Source organism: Moschus berezovskii, chromosome 4 (genome assembly GCF_049115385.1).
Source record: "Moschus berezovskii isolate FMDL1 chromosome 4, NW_MosBer_1.0, whole genome shotgun sequence".
Classification (NCBI taxonomy): Eukaryota; Metazoa; Chordata; class Mammalia; order Artiodactyla; family Moschidae; genus Moschus; species Moschus berezovskii.
Genome location: NC_142463.1, coordinates 69,277,492 through 69,297,371, shown reverse-complemented (window position 1 = coordinate 69,297,371; position 19,880 = coordinate 69,277,492). Strand labels below are relative to the sequence as shown.

Sequence of the window (19,880 nt, the reverse complement as noted above, 5' to 3'; positions counted from 1 at the left end):
ACCAAAATAAGCTGCTTTAATGGTCTTTTAAATTGACAAGTGAACAATGATTTTAGTATTGGTATCTGTCAAAGGTCCTAGGAAATCCTCAGCTGATAAGGCCCAATGCTTCCAATTAGGAACCGTGCAGATCTGCAGCCAATAATGATTTCTGGGTCCCTGCAGAAATGCTGCAGACACTTATTGCAAATTACTGACAAAAAGCTCTGCTGTATTGATGAGAGGAAGTACAGGCGGCTTTCGGTGTCCCCGTCAGGTATACCTCATAATGAGAGAGCTTGAAGTTTTGACTTAGCCTTTTTCCTTCCCTCCACCCTTTAAGCAGCATTTCATTGATGAGTAAAAATCTCGCCTCCCACCAGCTTTAAGCATGTTAGACATTTCTTCCCAGATTTTTTACACGAAGGCCACTAATTTGATGTCAGGCTCCGGCAAAGCTCTCATCAATATTATCTACGAGTGCTGCCTAATACAGCTCTAACGCCCGAGGAATCAAAATAAGCAAATCTTTGAAGGTTTTGCAGGCACCAGAAGACAGAGACCGAGAGAGAAAAGTGCGAGAAGTTTCTAAATGCGGAGCCCCCCTTCCCCAAGCGGCGATCGGAAGAGCAGTTAGGCTGCCGCTTTCTTCCAGTTCCAGGGTCTAGGCCCAGCTTCTCCCCGGAAAGGCGGGAAAGGCGCGAGCCCGGGAAGGGGGCTGGAAGAGATGTGGCCTGAGGTCCCGCGGTGCCCCGGCGCCCCCTGTGGTGACCTGAGACCCTGCAGCGCGGGCTGGCTGGGTCCGCGGAGGCCGGAGGACCCGAGCCGGCAGGTCTTGAGCACCGATTGGGCGCTCCGGTCGCCTGGGACTGAGTGAGGAGCCCTCGTTAGGTTCCATAGTGTATACGTGCCCATATATACATGTATGATTCTTTTTAATGATGCATATGATTATTTTATTTAAATCGCGTCCTCTCTTCCTGTGGATGTTTGTCTCTGACTACCTCCAAGGCAGGCTAATAAGGTTCATTTTTATTTTTCTTAATGATTGTTTACAGATATCCAACCAAAGCTTTATTATTATTTTTCTTTCTGGCTATCTGCTAATTACCGTCGCAGTTCTGAATATTCAGACCTTTGCTGAAAGCTCCCGCCCGACTTGCTTGTGACCCTCGGCGCCGATTTGGTTTTTCTGCGGCTCCCCTATTTCTATTTCATTTCAAAAGGGCAAAAGTCTTGGTCGTGAGCATTCGGCCCCGGAGTCCATGCCAGGGGCGATGCGTGCCTCAGCTGTTCCATCAAAAGCTACAGTACTAACAGATCCTGACTGCACTTAGCTTTGTTTCCCTGATGCGGTCATATCACATCAACCCGGACGCATGTGAAATTACATCCGCAACTTTAAGCATTTTGTTGCTATCTTCAGTTTGAACAATGTTGTCGATTCGGGACTATATTTTTTGGCAGTCCATAGCACATTTATGTCAGATAATGGCTTATTATTGTTCTCTGATATGGCCGGTTTTATGCGAAAGAATGAGGGCCTCTCCCTCCTCCTCCTCTCTCCCTGGGCACCCCCCTCCCTCCCTACCCCCGCCCGTGCCTTCCCTCCCACCCCCTCCCCTTGCATTTGAATTTCCAGATAATAGGCTGTGACTTCTGGCTGCACGTTTATGGGTCTTTTCATGTTATCAACTTAGCTCATAGCGTGGAACTAAAGAACACAGACTGCAAGTGACAGGCCAGCCAGTCAGCAAGGCAAGCCTGTCAGTATCTCTCATCCACTAATGATTTCCCTTTAGTCTATTTTCTGTCTCATTGGCCGTTTCCTTCAAAAACAAAATTGCTCATTTAAATTCTTATGCCTGGGGCATTTTGGTCTTCAAATATTGTTGGAAAGTGAAAGGATTAGGCAAAATATGCTTTTTTAAAATGTTAATATATTTTCTGGTTCACTTTCTCCTCTGAGGCCAATTAGGAAATTTCTGCTGGCTGCATTAATGTCAAACTGACAACCCCAGCTATAATTACACTGTGCTTGAAACCTAACTTTCACTTGTGGGTAGATGGCTGCGTCTGGCAGTGACATTGAATTCACTCTGCCAGCTTTTGATCATTTAATCATTGCTCTCTTTCTTTTCCTCTTTGCTAGCTGATTATTTCACCTTTATTCTTTCTGTTGCAAAATGCAGTGTTGTCTTTCATTATTCACAGTTGCATTTTGCAAGGCTCATTAGTGCCATTGTTTCTTCAATTTGCTGTGCATGAGAATGGATGGTTCCTTCAAGTGCAGCAACCATATGTAAGTTGTTTACCTACTTGATTCACCACATACATTGGTACTGTTTGACTTTAAAAATGCAGCATCTCTTTTAAATAGACAGGGTTCTTTACATCCCAAACACTGATGAAGGCGATGTGTGTTTTACACTTTGTAGAAGAAAGCTGCAGGAGGGCTAGCCTCTTCATTTGTGAACCATCATGTTCCCTGGGAAGATAGATGACACGCCTCTAGGGGCCGATGACTTCCTCCTTTGACCAAATTATAAACTAGGGTGCCCTTTAGCCCCTAGAGCAATCCTTTCATGTTTCTGACCCTTTACTCTCTTCTAGGTTGGTTTTCTCCCCTCATTTTAAAGTCTTTTTGGCCTTTCTTCTCTGGGATGATATCCGGGTTAGGACTTTAGGGCTGTGAAGACTCACCACAGGCCTACTAAATGAACATAATCTGTGTTAGTTTCCCTTCCCTTCTGCCTGGTTCCTTACAAGGGGTATGGAAGACCGGCTTTAGTCCAAGAAGGTAGAGAGGCCAAGGCCAGACGAAAGTGAATCAGGCACCAGTGATCCAAACTCCACCAAAACCATTATATTGAGACGGAGGCTCAGAGATTTGCCTTCAGAGGGCCGCAGGGAGAGGGGTCGACTCAGAAAATACTGCGCTTTTGCTCTCCTTGGGGTCACAAGGTCAGCGGAGGGGTTGAGCGATGGGTGGCATAGACTGAGCGGTGGCCGGCCTGCTCTTCTCCATTCCTTGCATGAGAGGACTTCCTGGGAAGTGTAGGGACTTCAGATCCACACCCACGTGTTCTGGAACGCCGGGCCTGGGAGGGAAACGGCCTGAGTCCGCCATCCTGAACTCCATTCCTCTGACACTGCCCGCAAAGCCTGAGAGTCCAGGCCTGCCTGGGGACCTGACCCGGAGTCGCCAGCCAGTTTCGGAAAGGAACCGCGTCAGGACCCCGGCGCGCGCGGAGAACTTCGAACAGCCCTCCTATCGCGGCATGGTGCTTTTGGCCTCCCGGGATGTGGAGTCTCAGGCTCAGGTTCCGAGGCCTGAAGCACCCTCTGAACGAGGGTGCGCTGGGCGGGGGCGCAGAGTGTACTCCCCCATCACCCGTGAGCCTTTCGCTCCACTTGGTTGTGCTCCGACGATCTCGCAGTCCTCCCGCCCGCGGGCCTGGCATCTTCTGCCTGAGGCTGGGTACCCCCGGCCCGACGGCGGCGAGAATCAACGACTCACCCGCGACGCCTGACCCAAACAGCAGAGACACAGGAAGAAGAACCTTGAAGGAGGCGCAGGCAGCCATGTGGAGGGCGGGGAGGAAAATCATGTTTATTGGATTGGCATTTCTCTTAAAGGAGCTCTTCCCTAATGATATTTACTTAACTGTATTTGACAGCAGTTACGAAACGTCTCCGGTAAACAGGATCTATACTCATTGCGCCTACGACTGCCTGTCAGCTCCTAAACCAATTGCAGTAATAACCGCTGGATCATCTTAAATGTGGCTAAACCGATGTTGGACAAAATCAATCTGCCATATGCTGGCTCTGAAGGAAGTCACTTGCACAGTTTGACGAATTGCTAGCAATCCCTCCAGCAATCCATATCTCGCTTTCTTTCTTCCTCTTCGTCTCTCATTCCCTGCACCCCCTTCTCCCCCCTTCTCCTTGAGCCGCTCCCTCTTCCATTCAACCCTTTCTTGCCGACTCCAGGTAATCTGAAATGGCACTGACCCCTTCTCATCCTCTGATTACCTCTCTGAAGCATGAACTTGGGATAAAATCACACATCAGAAAATTCGCCGTAATTATTTTGCAATGCTATCAGCACAGATCAATCACGCGCGCGGCCCAGTGCTGGAATGCCCGCCGCAGCCGGGGACGCGGACCCGAGTCCGGCCTGACTGACAGTTTTGGTAATTAAGTGATTGTATAGACCTCTCCGACTGTTCTAACAACCTTGTCAGGGCCTGTCTGTGGACAGAACAAGCTGAAATCAATGTGCTTCCTGCTCTCTGAGCAGTTCTGATCGTGTACTCAGACTGATCGAGGAGGGGGAAGCTGACAAAAGGAAAACAGCAGCTCTAAACGATCGGATTATGGGGCTGGGGGCGGAGGTAGAAAAGTTTACTTCTTTGTAAGGGGAAGGAAGGACCAGATGCTTGGATCAGGTCACCAGAGCTTCGCTGAATCGGGCGGCTGGCGGGAGGTGGAGCGAGAGGTCGGGTGCCTGTCACACCTGGGCGCCCGGACTGGGCAGGCAGCACCTCTCTCACCCTCGGAGAGGCGGAGTGCGGGTAGGGGTCTTCCCTGGCTGCAGCGGATGGGCCCGGCCAGGCCGCGGATGCCGCGTCGCAGCACGCAGAAACGATTCGGCGGTACAGTACATTTTCGCTCGGATTAGAGGCAAACGCTGGTAGCTCAGTGTAAATGTCAGGCATCAGCTTTTAATAAAGGAATGTTCAGATTGTTAGATTGCGCAGTACAATGTGAGTTCTGTGCCGCAACCCCTTCCCAATCCTGCTTCAGTCCCCCTCCCCCCCATTCCCGTCACACCTCGGCGCGCGTTACAAATATATTACATATTCAGAGTGATCTTGCCGCAGCGCCCGAGGGAGGGGCACACTCTCGGAGCTTAACATCCACCTCGCCGAGGGCTGCGGGACGCCCGGGCCGACCGCTGGCAACCGGAACGGGAAAAAGACCCAGATCGGACCTGCTCTGCGGGCTCTTCTTTTACACTCCTACCTTCGAATCTCGGAAAGAAATTCCCATTGGCAAGGGGATCCTAAAAGCGCCGAGCTAGGAGGCGGGACCTCCTGTTCTCGGCCAAGGGGCTCCAGTTAAGAGTATTTTAATTCTTTCACGACGGCCCTCCCAAACCTTAAAAACTTAACCAATTGCAGGCACACACACAAAAGGGGGAAGGGTAGCAAAATCAATCCGCCGAGTTCAAAGAGCCAGGGCGTGGGAGGAGGCTGCAGGGCGCTTGGCGCAGGGCCGAGTGCACAGCGGAGGGTACTATCGACCGGGCGCAGGCTGCAGACCCTACCCGGAAGATACCTGGCTGTGTGTGTGTCTATGGGTGTTGGAGAGTGTCAAACCTTAATCCATCCCACTGCTTGCCTGTCTCTTCTCCCCTGCCAGCCAAGAGCCGCCCATCCTGAGAGAGAAAAATGTGAGTGTGGGCACATTACGCACCATTAGGGAGACACTACGGTTTTAATGTGGCCTAATTAGTGCCGCTAACAGAGCAAATATTATTATATTGAATAATGATAATATGACGAAAATATTAATGCTTTTGAACTTTGCACGTGGGAGCCGTTCGTTCGGTTCTCCCGGGACAGCCGAAGCACGTCTCAGACCCATGAGCAGCCGCGGTCCGACGCACGTCGTCGACAAGCCGACAGGCCGGCTCAAGGACATACCTGTGTCTTTGCGGACACACAAACCCCACCTCGGCTACGCCATGTACCACCCACCACGCAAAAGACCTCCTTTTAACGGCGTCCTCTTTTTCTCTGCAGCAGGCCGTGAAAAGCGTACCGTACCGGAATCCGCTGGGGTCTCTTTCCTGCACTTTTGCTGTATACCCCAGGAATGCTGCGGTGTGCGCTCCGGGAGTGTTTCTCCTTAACAAGGGCCGCCAGACAGGTGGAGTTTCGGGAAGAGGACCTACCTAATTAGCATTTAAATTTACAGCCCCTCTCTTATTGCCAAATACTTTTCCCTTGGGAATTTGGTGCAAATCAGGCATTTAACAGAAAATGCGGAAGGCTCCTTAAAATGAAGTTTGGAAATCTTAAATTCTCCTAGCGAGTTGGGGGGGTCAAGGGCATGGGGGAAGCGTGAACGGGTTGGGTGGAAGGCACGGAGTGACTGGTGGTGTACCAGCATCCCAGACCATCAGCATACCCACTTCCCTCTTCTCACCCCATTCTAGTGGAGCTCCAGGAGGCCGAGACGAAGAGGCTGGCAGACCAGTACTCAATACCTGAAGACAGGCCAGCTCTCGGCTGCTGGGCGGGACAAAGGCAAGGGCCTAGGCAGAATTTTCAACTTGAGGCTGTCTGTTCCGCAAAGTGGGGAATGTGTGGTCCTGGCCTGAGAGCGCCCCCTCTCGGGCTGAATTGCTTCCTCCCCACTGCTTGCGGGCCCACAGTTCAATTCCCGGCACATTTTGGGGTCCCTCTTCCCAGAAACTATGTCCGCGCTAGCTGCTGCTGATTCAGTGGTTCTCCGCGGCAGCTTCTCCTCTGCCGGGTTCGTCCGGACTAGAGATCGCCTCCTAGACACATGTCTAGTTAAGAAGATCCTGGGACAGGGGCAAGCGGTTCGACTTGGGTGAACCCAGGAGTTGGAGGATGTTGCAGAACCCCGAGAGGCTGTCAGAGTGGATGCAGACGCCCCAGCCCTTCTCTCGCACCATATCTGGGAACTCAACCCCGCCCGCACAGGAGGCAGGAGCCGGGGCGGGGATCTTTCAATTTGTTCCAGTGATGGCTCTAACTTAATAAGGCGATTGATTAGCGCTCAAAGTGCCGTTTTAATTAGCCGCTTGTTAATTAACATCGCAAATGAATTTCCCCTTCCCTGATTGGCATCTTCACCCAGCGCTCTGAGGCTTTCGTCTCTCCTCTGTCTGGGCGCCTCCATTCCCTCTGAACCTCACGAGTTAGTGGAAGAATCAACTTCTTTCATGAACCTTAGAGCCTTAAGAGTTCTGTTTATAGCAGTACTGTCGTTGTCACACGGGGGCCCTTTCATTTCTCTAGAAACCGTCTTGAATGGAAATGATTCAGTTTAGGAGAGGTGAAATAAAATCTCTCCCCACCTTCTCTCTTTGCCCCTTCAACTGCTTCCACTTGGTCGTCTTTTCTGTCTCCATCCCTGACTTGGAGGGAGACTTCACTCTACTTCCAAAATTTGGAACTCTAGAAAGTAGAAAGGAATAGATATGGGCTTCCCCTATTCCCTTACAGTCTTGGTACGAGGGGGCTGGACCATTTCTTGGAAGCAAAAACCTAAGACTGTGTAACTTGCTATAAAATTCTGCTGCTGAGGTCTGTGAACACATGTAGTTATTTCCTGTTTCCTTCAAGATGCTCCAAGAGTATTTTGTACCTTCCTGAAGTACACAGGAGAGATCCCTAGAGCCAATATGCACCCACACATTTGTAGCCCAGCACTCCAGTTAGGAGATTAAAGGTTTGACAATCTTTGGATATTTTTGCACTGTTATTACTCTTAGCTATGATACAAATCCCTCACTATATCATATCCGTCTACTTGGGATACATCCCTTTTCTTTCATGGCTGAACACCCACTTTGTTTCCTTTAGGAAGCCTTTCTGTTCCCCTGTCTCCTCCCATGGTAGGACTCCCCAATCTTTCTTTTGCATCCTCACTGCAGCAGATTCGTGTTGCCCTCACGGCATTGTGACAACTTAGCATGCTCCTGTTAACTCTCTCATTCTCAAGCACCTGGCACAGTAAGCATACTGTGCAATGTTTATGGACTAAGTGAATGAACAAAATGAGTGAGCAAGGAAAAGTGAAAAAATACAGCTACTGTATGTTACCCATAGAACCTCTGCCAAATAATTGCCGCCACTGCCTTGTTCATTTGTCAAACTCTTGCTTCACATTTTGTAAAGAGCTTATACATAGAAAGTCTTACTAGATCATCACAAATACCCTATTCTAGGCAAGGATGATTCTCTTCTTTAATAGAGAAGGAAGTTGGTGACCAGAAAGGTTAAGTGCCTTGTTCAAGTACATTGGAAAGTAGCAAAATGAGACTGAAACTCCCTCTTCCAGCGCCCTATCCTTTACATGTCTACTTGCTTCCTGCTGTTTGCTGGGCACAACACAGCTCTAACCCCCAGAGAGCCAACTTCACTAGGTCTCTTCTGAACTGCTGATCTTTGTGGTGAAGCTTATAGTTCTCACACATTTTATTACGGTGTGTGAACCACCTCTTAAAACTTTTATTCCCTTCGAACAATTAGCAATGACATAGACTATCATTTACACCTGTTGTTCTGTTAAACAGTTTTCAGTTACCTTGTTCTTTGCTCTCACTTTACTTTTTGTCTCTCTCTCCTCCCAGTCCCCACCCTCTTGGTTTCAGTTTAAGGGACTTAATCTCAGTGTTTTCTTCAGTGTTTTAGAATATTATTTTCCTAAGCAAACAAGCTTCAAATCCATAAGCAGTTGGAAATACATTGATAGGCTGAAAAAACAAAGCAAGCAAACAAGGATGCTTTCAACATTTCTTTAGCTTTGTAAACGGGGCGAGAGGTCACACTATCGTCAGGGAGTCAACCTTAGGAGGAGGAGAGCTTATTTGTGTATCTTGCATCTTTTATAAAAAGAAACAATAGCAGGCTCTTTCGGTTTGGGGCTCTTGGCGCCGCCCAGTGGAGGGAAGCGCCTTTGCACTCCATTCCCGTCAGCTGGCATTGTCATCAAGTGGATCCTTAGAAACATTCAAATTAAATGCGATAGAAAGAACATCAGTTCTAACTTTATTGTAATCTATAGGTGTGTTTCTTCAAAGTTCAGTTCTGTTTTTTTAAACTTTATGCTCCGGTTTAACACAATCCCAAATACCAAATTTTGATTGTAAAAGAGGGCCACTGAGAATGTATTGAGAACTTGTTAAAATATTCGAATGTTTGAATCATTCTTTGTGGTGGGGAGGAAGCATCTTCAGTGGTGCTGAAGACTGATGTGGCCTTCAGGGCCAGTAAGAAAAAGTTCTTTATTATTCATAGCTGGCAAGAAAAAAAAAAAAAAAAGCTTTCTCTGAAGGAATTTCAAAAAATCTTTCAAAAATTAAAGAATTCTCTTTCTTCCTTTGTCCTTTATTTCTAAGAAAATGAAGACCTGAAAGTGGAAGGTCGTTTTCAAACCTATGTCCGTTTAGGGACTATATTTCTTTGTATGTTAACTTCAACGGGAAACTCAGAGATTAACCCAGTTAATGCAGTTCCTTTTCTATTCGTGGGGATTGGAAATGTGACTTCCTTGTACCCTGTTCTGGGTCTGGAATTTGATTTTCAAATAAAAAGTTAATTATGCTTGCTCTGCTAAAAAATGCACGACTTCTTTGGGTATAAACATTATATATACTCTCGGGAAAAAAGGCAAAAGAGGGACGTGTTTAAAGAAGAAAGAGCAGAGAAAAGTTAAAAAACAAAACCCCAGGTCGGAAGAATTTTTTCTTTAAGTTTGCCATCTAGTCTTCGAGTTCCTTTTTGGATATTCAGGCCAGTACTACCTTTTCCTCCCTGGTAGGGACCAAAAGTAGGATCTGGATAAAAACCAAGATCGTATTATCTCCCTCACAGCTGTCCTTCTCCAGAGCTGATCTCCTAACATCCCACCCAAAGAAATCTATGATCTTAACCTTTTCAGAAAAGCTCATCCAAGACATTCACAAGGTGAGGCCTACTGAGCTTCTGTTTGCTTCCCTTGAGAGTTTTTATAAAAGTGAACACTCCCTTCCCCCCAACACTTCCATCTTCTCTCTTCCTTTCTTTTTAGATTTCATTTTTTCGTCGGGTCATATTTCTGTCTCCCCTGCTAATGTGAATTATTCCAAGGAAAAAGTCCTGTCAAACCATCCAACACAAGCTGTTCGATCAGCCTTATGAGCTCTTGAGTCATTTTAGGCGTCGGAACAAAACAAAAACAGGTTTAAATGAATTATTTATCAAGGTAGAGAATAACTGATTTGTGCAATGCCTTCAGTTCAGGATCTTAAATTTGTTTTCACCCCTCCCCACCCCAAGAAAGCAGACAGGGAGGTGAGGCTGGGAGCCCCAGGTCTGGGAGGAAACACACCTCCTTTGGAGTTAGTGGGTAATGTCAGAAAGAGAAGAACCAGAATTGATATTTGAAGGGAGAAGGATAAATTGCGTCTGCCTGCAGCCTCAGGCGGCCCCAGCGCCCTTCCTACAGAAGCCAATTGTGCCAGGGGCGCAGGGGGCCCGGCTTTGTGGGCGGGACACTGCCGCCTTGGATAAGAGAGATGCCCTCTTAAATCCCAGGCCCGTGGTTCCGAGTTCCCCCCGGGCGAGGCTGAGGCCCGGCCGGCAGGCTCCCAGGAGGGTCTGCTTGGCCACTGCGCAGTTCCCGCTCCAAAGGCGACTGGTCCAACCACGCTCCAGGCGTCATTCCGGCAGTTCTCGGCTTCCCGGCCCAGAGTGGCGGGACTCCAGCCAGCCGGCCCTCCACGCGCTCCCGAGGGACTCCCCTCACCCGCTCAGGCCGCGGTCGGCCTCTATCTGCTGCTCGCCCCGCGTCCCCGCCTCGGCTCACGAACCCTGGCTCCTCCGCCAATCTCCCCTCATGTCCTGAGAGCCGCCTAGATTGTACATCTCCTCCCCTCGGTCTTCCGTCTCTCCGCTGTTCTCCTCAGAGACATACCCATAAGAAAACAGCACGAAGATGGTTAAGAAACAGCTCAACACAACCTGGACACAGCGCGGGCTTTTTTTTTTTTCCTGGGTCAAACACATCGAATTCCCTAGGAAAATGCAGGAAGGATTAGACTCCCACCTACCCACTTCCGGACCGAGGACTCACACAGATGTAGTTCCACAGAAAGCCAGGATCTTGTCTCAGGAGGTCATCTGCCTCCCTGACACCAACCCCACCCGCAAGTCCTCAACAGAAAAAAGCCGGCCCCCGGTAAGAGACCTTCAAAACCGCAGCTAAACCCAGATTTCAGTCCAGCCCCGGGAGACTTAAAAGGCCATTTTCTATCATCATTCTGCACCTAGTTACGGAAGCTATGCCAGTCACTCAGATTCATAGGGTTCTTAAAATGGTAATTTGGAGTAAAATGTAACTCAGAGAACTTTGAATCATTCATTAGCACCTTATAATTACTCTGCTAATTAGGTTGACACGGCACTTAATCAGGAGTAATACGCCGTCTTGTCACTGGCACTTCCCATTACTCTGACATTCAACAAGAGACAGGTTGGAGACGTCCTAGAGAAAATAATGCAAGTTGATACCCTCCGACGAGGCGTCACAGTCAAGACACGCTCCAGGTCCCAAGTGGATCCACAGTGACTGTTTCCTTTCCAAAAGGGCGGCTGGAGAGGGCGAGGAAGGGTGGGAGTGGGGGAGAGAGAGAGGAGACAGAGGCAGAGAAATTGAGAGTGAGATCTGCCTGGTGGCGAGGAGGGCATACGTGCTGCGGCCCCACCGCTGGGTTCCCGAGTCCCAGGCCGGCCTGACAGCACAGTGAACCTCGGCTGCCCTCGGCGCTAGAGAACGCCTCGAGGCATTATTTCCCCCGCTCGGGAGAAAGTGTCTGGCCACGTATTTCTTCCAGCGCGGGCCCTGATTGGAGACCAGGCTGGCACCCCGGTTTTGAGCAGCGGGCTACTTGTCTTCCACCCCTACCGAGAGTGCCTGGTGGACGCGGATCCCTCTCCATTTCCCCCTCAGGGACCGGCTGCCCAGCTGGGCCAGATCCGGGACGCCTGGGCTCTTTGGGGGAGAAATCAGAGCTCGGAGTCCGTCCGCCCACCCAGAGCTCCGGCTGCTGGAGTTACACACTTCCCCCTGGGTTCCTTCAGGGAGTCCCTTCCTCTGCTCTCAGTTTCTTTGGACTATTCAAGAGCGTGTTTGAGGAGGTGCGTGGCGACAGCGCTGGAGTTTAAAGGTAAGCCGACAAGATTCCTTTTCTCTTCCTGTCCTCTTTCCCCTCCCTCTTCGGACTTCTTAACGGCAAACCAATACTATTTTCTCGCTCTTCTCTTTTTCTCCCCCTTTTCTCTCGCTTTTTCTAAAACCTCCGATTCCCTTCTCTAGTCTCCCTGTGCTCCCTTCCCCTCTCTCCCTTTGCCCTCTCGCGTGATTGTGAACGCGGGGACCATCGTAGGACTAGGTATTTTGGTTGCAGGGAAAGGGATGTGCGGATTCCGAAAAGAGCAGCGGGGCCAGAGCCGGGATCGCTGACGGGTTCGCGAGTCGAGCGCCCATTGGCTCCCGGCACGTCGGCGTCGCTCGCTCGCGCGGGCGCGGCCAATGGGGGCGCGGGGCCCGGCGCGCGGCCTCGGCGGCGGGGGCGCGGGCCCGGCGCGGCTCGGGGAGCGGCGGCAGTGGCCGTGACGTCACGGGAGGGGGTCGGCGCCGCCCGCTCGCCGCCGGATTACAAGCGAACGCGCCCGGCAGCGGCGGGAGTCGCTCGGCGCCGCGTCTCCGCTACCTCCTCCGCCTGCGCCTGCTCCTTCTTTTCCTCCTCCTCTTGTTGCCGCGAACGTCGCGGCAGTGTCTGCTCCACAACTTTCCAAGAAAGTTCAGAAACTCGTCTCCGGGGCGGCCGGGTCGCGCGCGGCAGCTACTTCAGGGAGCCGCCGGGCAGCTCCGAGGGCGCGCGGCCGCCCGGGCTTCGCGGTCGCTGCACCTGCCACGTCCGTCGCCGCCGCTGCCGCCTGGTGCCAGGCTGTGGGCAGACCCTGGCGGTGGCGGCAGCGGCGGCGGTGTCGGGTTCACCTCCTGCCGCCTCGCCTCCGTCTGGGTCCCCTGCGCTGCCACCGCCGCCCCACGTGCGCTATCGTTCCTGGAGCGCACGCTCGGTGCTTCCTCAACAATTTTTGTAACTTTCCCCCTCTATCTTTCTTTCTCCCAACTCCCACTTTTTTCATCAGGGTAAAAAAAAAAAAAAAAAGTGTCGAAAGTGTCCACGGATTGCCACCTCCCAATTATCCTTCCTTTCCTCCCGCCCCACTTTTTATTTTTCTTTTTAAGCGGCGACAACATTGTTTAGTGTTATTTTCTTTTAACGATCGATAGCTTCCTTTGCTTGGTCGGGGCGGCTGCGGAGCGGCGGAGTGGCGTGGACCTCATGTAGAAATGACAACAATGGAAGGGGCCAGCGGGTCGAGTTTTGGAATAGACACGATTTTGTCCAGTGCCAGTTCGGGCAGCCCAGGCATGATGAATGGAGATTTCCGCCCGCTCGGCGAGGCCAGGACCGCGGATTTTAGGAGTCAGGCCACTCCGTCCCCCTGTTCGGAGATTGATACCGTAGGAACGGCGCCTTCCTCTCCCATCTCGGTCACCATGGAGCCCCCGGAACCGCATCTGATCGCGGACGGGCCCCAGCATCATCACCACCTGCACCACAGCCAGCAGCCGCCGCCAGCCGCGGCCCCTACGCAAAGTTTGCAGCCTTCGCCACAGCAGCAGCAGCCGCCGCCGCCGCCAGCGGCCCAGCAGCTGGGCTCGGCCGCCTCGGCCCCCAGGACTTCCACCTCTTCTTTTTTAATTAAGGACATCTTGGGCGACAGCAAACCTCTGGCGGCGTGTGCACCATACAGCACCAGCGTCTCCTCTCCCCACCACACCCCGAAGCAGGAGAGCAATGCAGCGCACGAGAGCTTCAGGCCAAAGCTCGAGCAGGAGGACAGCAAAACCAAACTGGACAAGCGGGAAGAGTCCCAGAGCGACATCAAATGCCACGGTGAGTCCCGCCGCCTCGGCTCCCTCGGCCGTTTAGCTTCTCCTCCTCCTGCTCCCCTTCCGTCTCGCGCGAATCTCTGATGGGATCCGAAGGCGATTCTCAGCTTCCAAGGCTATCGGGCCACAATCAAAAACTGCAAGCGAGAGGGAGGCCGGGGCGCGCGATTTGGGCACTCGTCCCAAGTTCTGTTTATTGTTAACATTTCTACATCTCCAACCCTCACCACCACCCAGCTCCTTCCTTTGTTTTACTTCATTTTAATTTATTAGGAAGGGGTCAGGCGGAGGAGATCTTACGGGAAGTTCTTTCATATTTCGTAGTGCCTAGGGGTGTGATCACAACGTGGTGTTTATTTTTTAATGCAAATTATTGCGTTCCTCCCACATATCGTATTTTCTAAACACCCGCACAGGAATTATCAGATATAGTGAAGGAAAAAATGACGAGTTGATTAACAGAGCAACTTTAAAAAAAATATTACATAGTGATTAATATAGGAAAGGCCACACGGTAAAAGATTATAATTACCGTTTCAATTTTTAAAAATACCCTTCCTACTCCATAGCCCTAACTAAATATCTGTATTTCAATCAGAGTTTTGGCTCTTAAGTAATTGGGAGGTTGCATTTATGAATAAAATTTTATGGAATTAAATGTCTATTTTTGTAAAATCAGAAGATGGCAATGGAATTGTCTTTCAACTCCCTTTTTCCATTTTCTCACCAGAAAATTTCATAAGTAAGTGTTCTGGCCTTTGCATGGCAAGAGTTTTAATATCCAAGGAGAGTTCTTTTTTCCCCTTTACTGATAAGTTGATTATTACTAATCTTTGTCATCTCTGGGAAAGATGTGTGCTCTCTGGAAGGTAGGATATTGCCTCTTCATTTTACTATTGTAGCATTAGCATAATGGTGCCCAAAACAGATGTACAGTCTGGTCTGGCGATTTTTTTGTGCACCAACCTCCCCAGTGGGTCAATTAGAGAGATTATTGTTCTTCCTGCAGGGAAGATCAAGGAGCGAAGCAAAAAACGGGTACAAACAGAGAGGGATTGACATATCGATTTCCCAGCATTTCAGTAGAAAACCAAAGTTGACAAATAGAATCCGGAAATCTCTGGGCTGTCACCTGGATGGGCTCAGTGATTTTGAGCTGAACGCAGTGTCTGGGAGACATTCTTTCTGAAGCTTTAAGAGACCTGATGCAAGCAACTGCAGAGAGCCAACATTTCCCAAGTGCAACTGAAAAAGGAAAACAAATGCCTATAACTTTTAGTAAGCAGAAGAAGTAAAATGAAAAAGGTACCCCCTCGTCAAAAAAGAAAAGTTGAAAGATCTTTTAAAACCTAATAAATCAGAAAATACGAAGTCAGAGCGAAAACAATAAAGGAAAGGGACAGGGTCTTCCTCAGTCAAGGAAACAATTAGGAAAAGGACCCTTTACCATAAAGTATTTTTTCATTTCCAAAGATGGGAAGATTCAACACTCTTTTGGAAGCCTTTTAGGAGCTCTGCACGAGGCTCCTCATTCAATAGCTAGCAGTTGGTCCTCTTTCTCCATCCTGGCTAAGGCTCAAGTATGTGTATAAGGAAGGTGGCAGAATATAGCCCCCCTGCTCCCCCCAGACCAGTGACTGGCTTGGGAATGTAGAAGTGTGCCAGGAGGACACTCCATCCTTCCCCATTCCAGGCTACCTCATGGCTATGTCTGGGTTTCTGTGTAGGAACAAAGGAGGAAGGAGACCGGGAGATTTCAAGTAGCCGAGAGAGTCCCCCTGTGAGAGCCAAAAAGCCTCGTAAAGCCAGGACGGCTTTCTCTGACCACCAACTCAATCAACTGGAGCGTAGCTTTGAACGACAGAAGTACCTGAGTGTGCAGGATCGCATGGACCTGGCGGCTGCACTCAACCTCACTGATACCCAGGTCAAGACCTGGTACCAGAACCGCAGGTAAGGGAGGCTGTGGTGGGGAGCAGAGGCATCTGGTCATCCAGGTCAAGACAGCTACACTTCATCCCGTGTGGCCTCGGAGTCAGTAGGGACTCAGAGGGCCCAGAGTGGGCAGTTGGGGGGTTTTCAGGCTGGAGTAGGGATTAGCCATACCTCTCAGGTGAAGAGTAGCTGGAGTTTGGAGAATTTTGCACTTCTAAGTGTCTTTCACGTATGCTGTTTTTCTTTCTCAAATCTGAGTGGCTGAAATTTCTCCCACTTTGCCCCCAAATCAATCAAGCCACACCTTCTCAAATCGAGACATCCGTGTAGCAGACACTCAGACCCATAAAACCGATGCACTGCACCCTTTTGGGCCTGCCCCAGGATGGTTCCAAATATCTATAACCAGTCACTCAATCTGGCTATAACTGTCCTGAAGAGCGGATCCACTGGCCTCGGCTTAAAAGTCTTTGCCTGGCCTGTGAGGCAGCCAGGAGGAGGGTTAGGGTTGGCAGCCGGTCAGGCATCTAGACTGAGGGTCTGTCCCCTATTCTGGCCACGTCAGAGCCCTCCAGGAACCACAGCTTCCCTTGAAAGGAAATTAGGAAAGGAGCTGGCAGTACTTGTAGGCCCCTGAACTGCAGTGCGAACACCCAAACCCGGCAATCTGGGGCCGAGGTTATGCCGGGTTTCTAAGCCTGACGGTTTCTCCCTTGTCTCAATTTTCTCTCTCCCACCTTTTCTCTCGTTTGTGTTCTAATCGTCCATAAGTGTGGTTGGAAATGCCCATCCAGTTGTCATCTTTACCATAATTTTCTGTCTCATTACATACGGTTTCAGCCACCCTAATTCTGTCGGAAAACATTAGTGTCATTTGTCGCCAATTTAAAATGGGCGACATGTTTATTAATTTGGCTGGAGCTGCTGGGTATGGAGGGCCCACCAGCCCTGAGTTCCTTCAGGAGGCATGTGAGCAAAGGCCTGCTGCCTCTTCTTCCTAGTGGGGGTGCGGTGGGGGAGGAAGGAGACCAAGAAAAGCTGATCACAGGTTTTAATTGTTACTCTCTCCCAGAGGAGACAAGATTTTGAAATGCATTTTTCCCCTCCTGGAATGGCCCCGAGGTACTGTCCCCTTGGGAGAGCCCTCCCTCAAACGAATTCCGTTTTGAAACCTTGTCACCTTCCTCACTCTAAGCCGCCCGCCTGCTGTAAGGTCCTGTCAGGCTGATGAGAGAGATGTGTCTCCACAGCCTTGGGGACCAAAAGGGGCAGGGGTCCAAGGCCCAGGAGCCTCCGTGTCCCTTTGTTTACGGTTTCTTCTCACTCGGTCTGGAGGAAAGGGGGAGGGGCAGAGAGCATGCACTCCGGGGATTGTTGGGGAGCCACTTGGGGAAGAGAATTAAAGGAGGGAAGAAGAAGACCGCCTTAGAAAGAGTGGTCTCAGTTGATCTCTAGAAAAGTTTCAGGAAGTAGCCAAACTATAAGGGTGGCAACAGCAGAGCAAAAAGTCAGGAGAAGGCAGCAAAGCTTGGAGAATTTTATTTCTGAATGTCTGTTTGGGAAACCGGCTTAGATTTGGGTGATTCTGTGAGGGAGAGGGTGGGATGGGGGCCTGGAGGTGTGGTTCCTTCTCGATTCTCAGCGCTCTCTAAGTCTTCCTCGTCCTCCCTGAGGAAGAAAAGACTGGCTAGGGGAGAGAACGGGCCTTGGGGCCTGGACTGTGCCCCCAGCCGTGGGGTGCACGCACGTCTCCTTTTTTTTCAGGACCAAGTGGAAGCGGCAGACTGCGGTGGGCCTGGAGCTGCTGGCTGAGGCGGGGAATTACTCGGCACTGCAGAGGATGTTTCCATCGCCTTATTTCTACCACCCAAGCTTGCTGGGCAGCATGGACAGCACTACTGCCGCGGCGGCCGCTGCCGCCATGTACAGCAGCATGTACCGGACTCCTCCTGCGCCCCATCCCCAGCTGCAGCGGCCCCTGGTGCCCCGAGTGCTCATCCACGGCCTGGGGCCCGGGGGACAGCCAGCCCTCAACCCCTTGTCCAACCCCATCCCAGGTACCCCGCACCCCCGGTGAAGAGCGAGCCTGCAGACCCTCCCTATCCCCTCCCCGACCAGGACAGCTGCCCCTCCTCTCCCCGAACCGGGCAGTCTGGCCTCCCTTGCAGTCTACCAGGAAGCAAAGAAGTGAGAGAGGAAGACGCTCAGCAGTGGGCGGGGGTCCCCCGAAAGAGCCAGCCCTCCGCACTTCATCTCCCCACCCCCAGAGACAGGGCTGGAAAGCTCCCCCACAGCAGTATGACTGGCGAAAATGCTGACCCCACACAGTGCGACCAGTAAGTGAAAACATCAACAAAAACAAAAACCTCAAGTTCTTTTTAAAAATGACTTTAGGGACAAGCAGGAGGGAGGGAGGGGGGGTGGGGTAAGGAGGGAAGAAAGAAGGGCACGGAGAGGAAACTGCACAGGCAGAGAGAATTGTAGATGAACAGCCTCAGATTCCAAGGCAGAGGGCGTTGCTGTGGACATTCCGTCTGGCCCAGAGAAAAGAGGAGGGTAACTGAGAACTTTGCACTGAATTCTCATGACCTTTTTCTTTTGGAAAAGTGGCATGCTCCATAATATGAAAAAAAAAAATGTACATTTGAAAGACTGAGTGATAAGTGATATATCATATTTATTATATGTTGTCCAAAAAAGAGTCACTTATATACCTTAGTAAAACATGATTTTTCTTTTCATGTCTTTTTGATTCAGTAAAATAAATGCTTAGACAAAAATATAGATTTTTTGGTGATTGAAAATTACAGAAATAAAGTTTATCTTTTTTTAACAAGTGATGAAATCTGAGGGAGCTGATTTTACTAAAGCAGAGTGTACTGTGATGAAATGTGTCACTTGATTTAGAATTACCCCAAGTCCCTTCCGGAATATTAGGAATTTACCACATCTATAAAGACATTGGGTTGACTTGGGTAAAAACAGCTCCATTTTTCATGTTGGCCTCTTCCGAGCCCTTAATTTGGTACGTGTGAATTTTTTTCTTTTTAAGTGGATGATTTCAGAGCAGTTCATGAGGCCGCAAGAGAAAATCTGTGCTTGTAGGCTTGCTGGCCAAGTAGGCGGCCAACTTTCCCTGCTGCCCCGGCTGGCCTGGCAGCTGCAGCCGAACCCGGTCTGACCGCCTTTCCTCCTTCTCCTAGGGCTCCTCTCAGCGGTGAGGGTCCGGAGCGCTGGGCAGCAGAGACGACGGCAGGAGATGGGCGGTGGGCGGGTGGACGTGCGGGCCGCACAGCTGTTCTTCAGCCCGAGGCCGGGCGCCCGCGTGGTGGGACAGCCTGCAAGCAGGAGGCTGAAGGGCGCGCAATTAGGGCGCCCTGGGGACTTGGAGAGGCCTGGCTAACAAACCCTGGTTGTGCTTTGATCCCTGCCTTCTTGTTCCCCTGCGGGCGTCCAACCCCTTGCCCTGCACCGAGGCTCTTGTCCTGGTGAGTTGGCTGTGATGGGGTGCCTAGAGCGGAATGCAAGTCTGGCAGAGACAGGTGTGCCGAGCTTTGTATGCACGTCCCTGGATCTTTGGGGACCGCGAAATGAGAGGCTCTGCCCGGAGGGTAGTAGAGGTCAGCTGCTTGCTTTGGGAGTGTGTATCAGTGTGTGAGAGGTGTGTAATACTCTTAGCACCTTGGCCAGAGCCTCACCTTATCCAGAGCCTGACCTCAGCCCCAGACCTCCCTCCCTTACTAGCTCCCAAGAGGCTGAGCACTCCCGACTAGGAGAGGCTGAACTGGAAGGGGATGGTTGTACTGTTTCGGGGCTACTCCCACCTTCTCCAGCCTGGAGGTCACGTCTCCCGTTGTTTGAGAGTTGAATCCCCATCTGGGTGTCTTCACATCTCTGTCTTCACTCTGGCCCTAGTATGTAGTCAAAGGAGTAAGACCTGCAGCTAAAACACATCCAGACCCATTTTCCAACTTTCTCTGATGTTTGAATCTTAGTAGAGTTATAAAAACATTTTTTAAAAATGTGGAGTGCTGTGGGAGTGTGTGTTGGGGAGGAGTGGGAAGGAAGAAGGAAAGAGGTGAAATCCAGGAAGAAATTGCTTTGGGCACCTCGATCAGACTTTGGCTAATTAGGGAGTGATTTCTCTCCAGCTCATCAGTTTGCTTTAAAAATGGTCGTGGTCTTGTTTGATT

General features: G+C 50.6%; 1 protein-coding gene across 1 annotated transcript; it reads left to right on the top strand.

Annotated features, from left to right (window-relative positions):
• Positions 1-13,146: 13,146 nt before the first annotated feature.
• On the top strand, positions 13,147-17,764 carry BARHL2 (BarH like homeobox 2). Its single transcript, XM_055403552.2, has 3 exons — positions 13,147-13,756; positions 15,480-15,705; positions 17,452-17,764. Exons 1-3 carry the CDS (start codon positions 13,147-13,149, stop codon positions 17,762-17,764), a joined length of 1,149 nt encoding a protein of 382 aa, XP_055259527.2.
• The last annotated feature ends 2,116 nt before the right edge of the window (positions 17,765-19,880 follow it).

Bases quoted from the DNA above. Each gene is read 5' to 3' on its own strand.
- BARHL2 (XM_055403552.2), top strand. From the start codon at position 13,147: ATGACAACAATGGAAGGGGCCAGCGGGTCGAGTTTTGGAATAGACACG. The intron at 13,757-15,479 runs GTGAGTCCCGCC...GTTTCTGTGTAG, and splicing joins GAGCGACATCAAATGCCACG to GAACAAAGGAGGAAGGAGAC. The intron at 15,706-17,451 runs GTAAGGGAGGCT...CTTTTTTTTCAG, and splicing joins ACCTGGTACCAGAACCGCAG to GACCAAGTGGAAGCGGCAGA.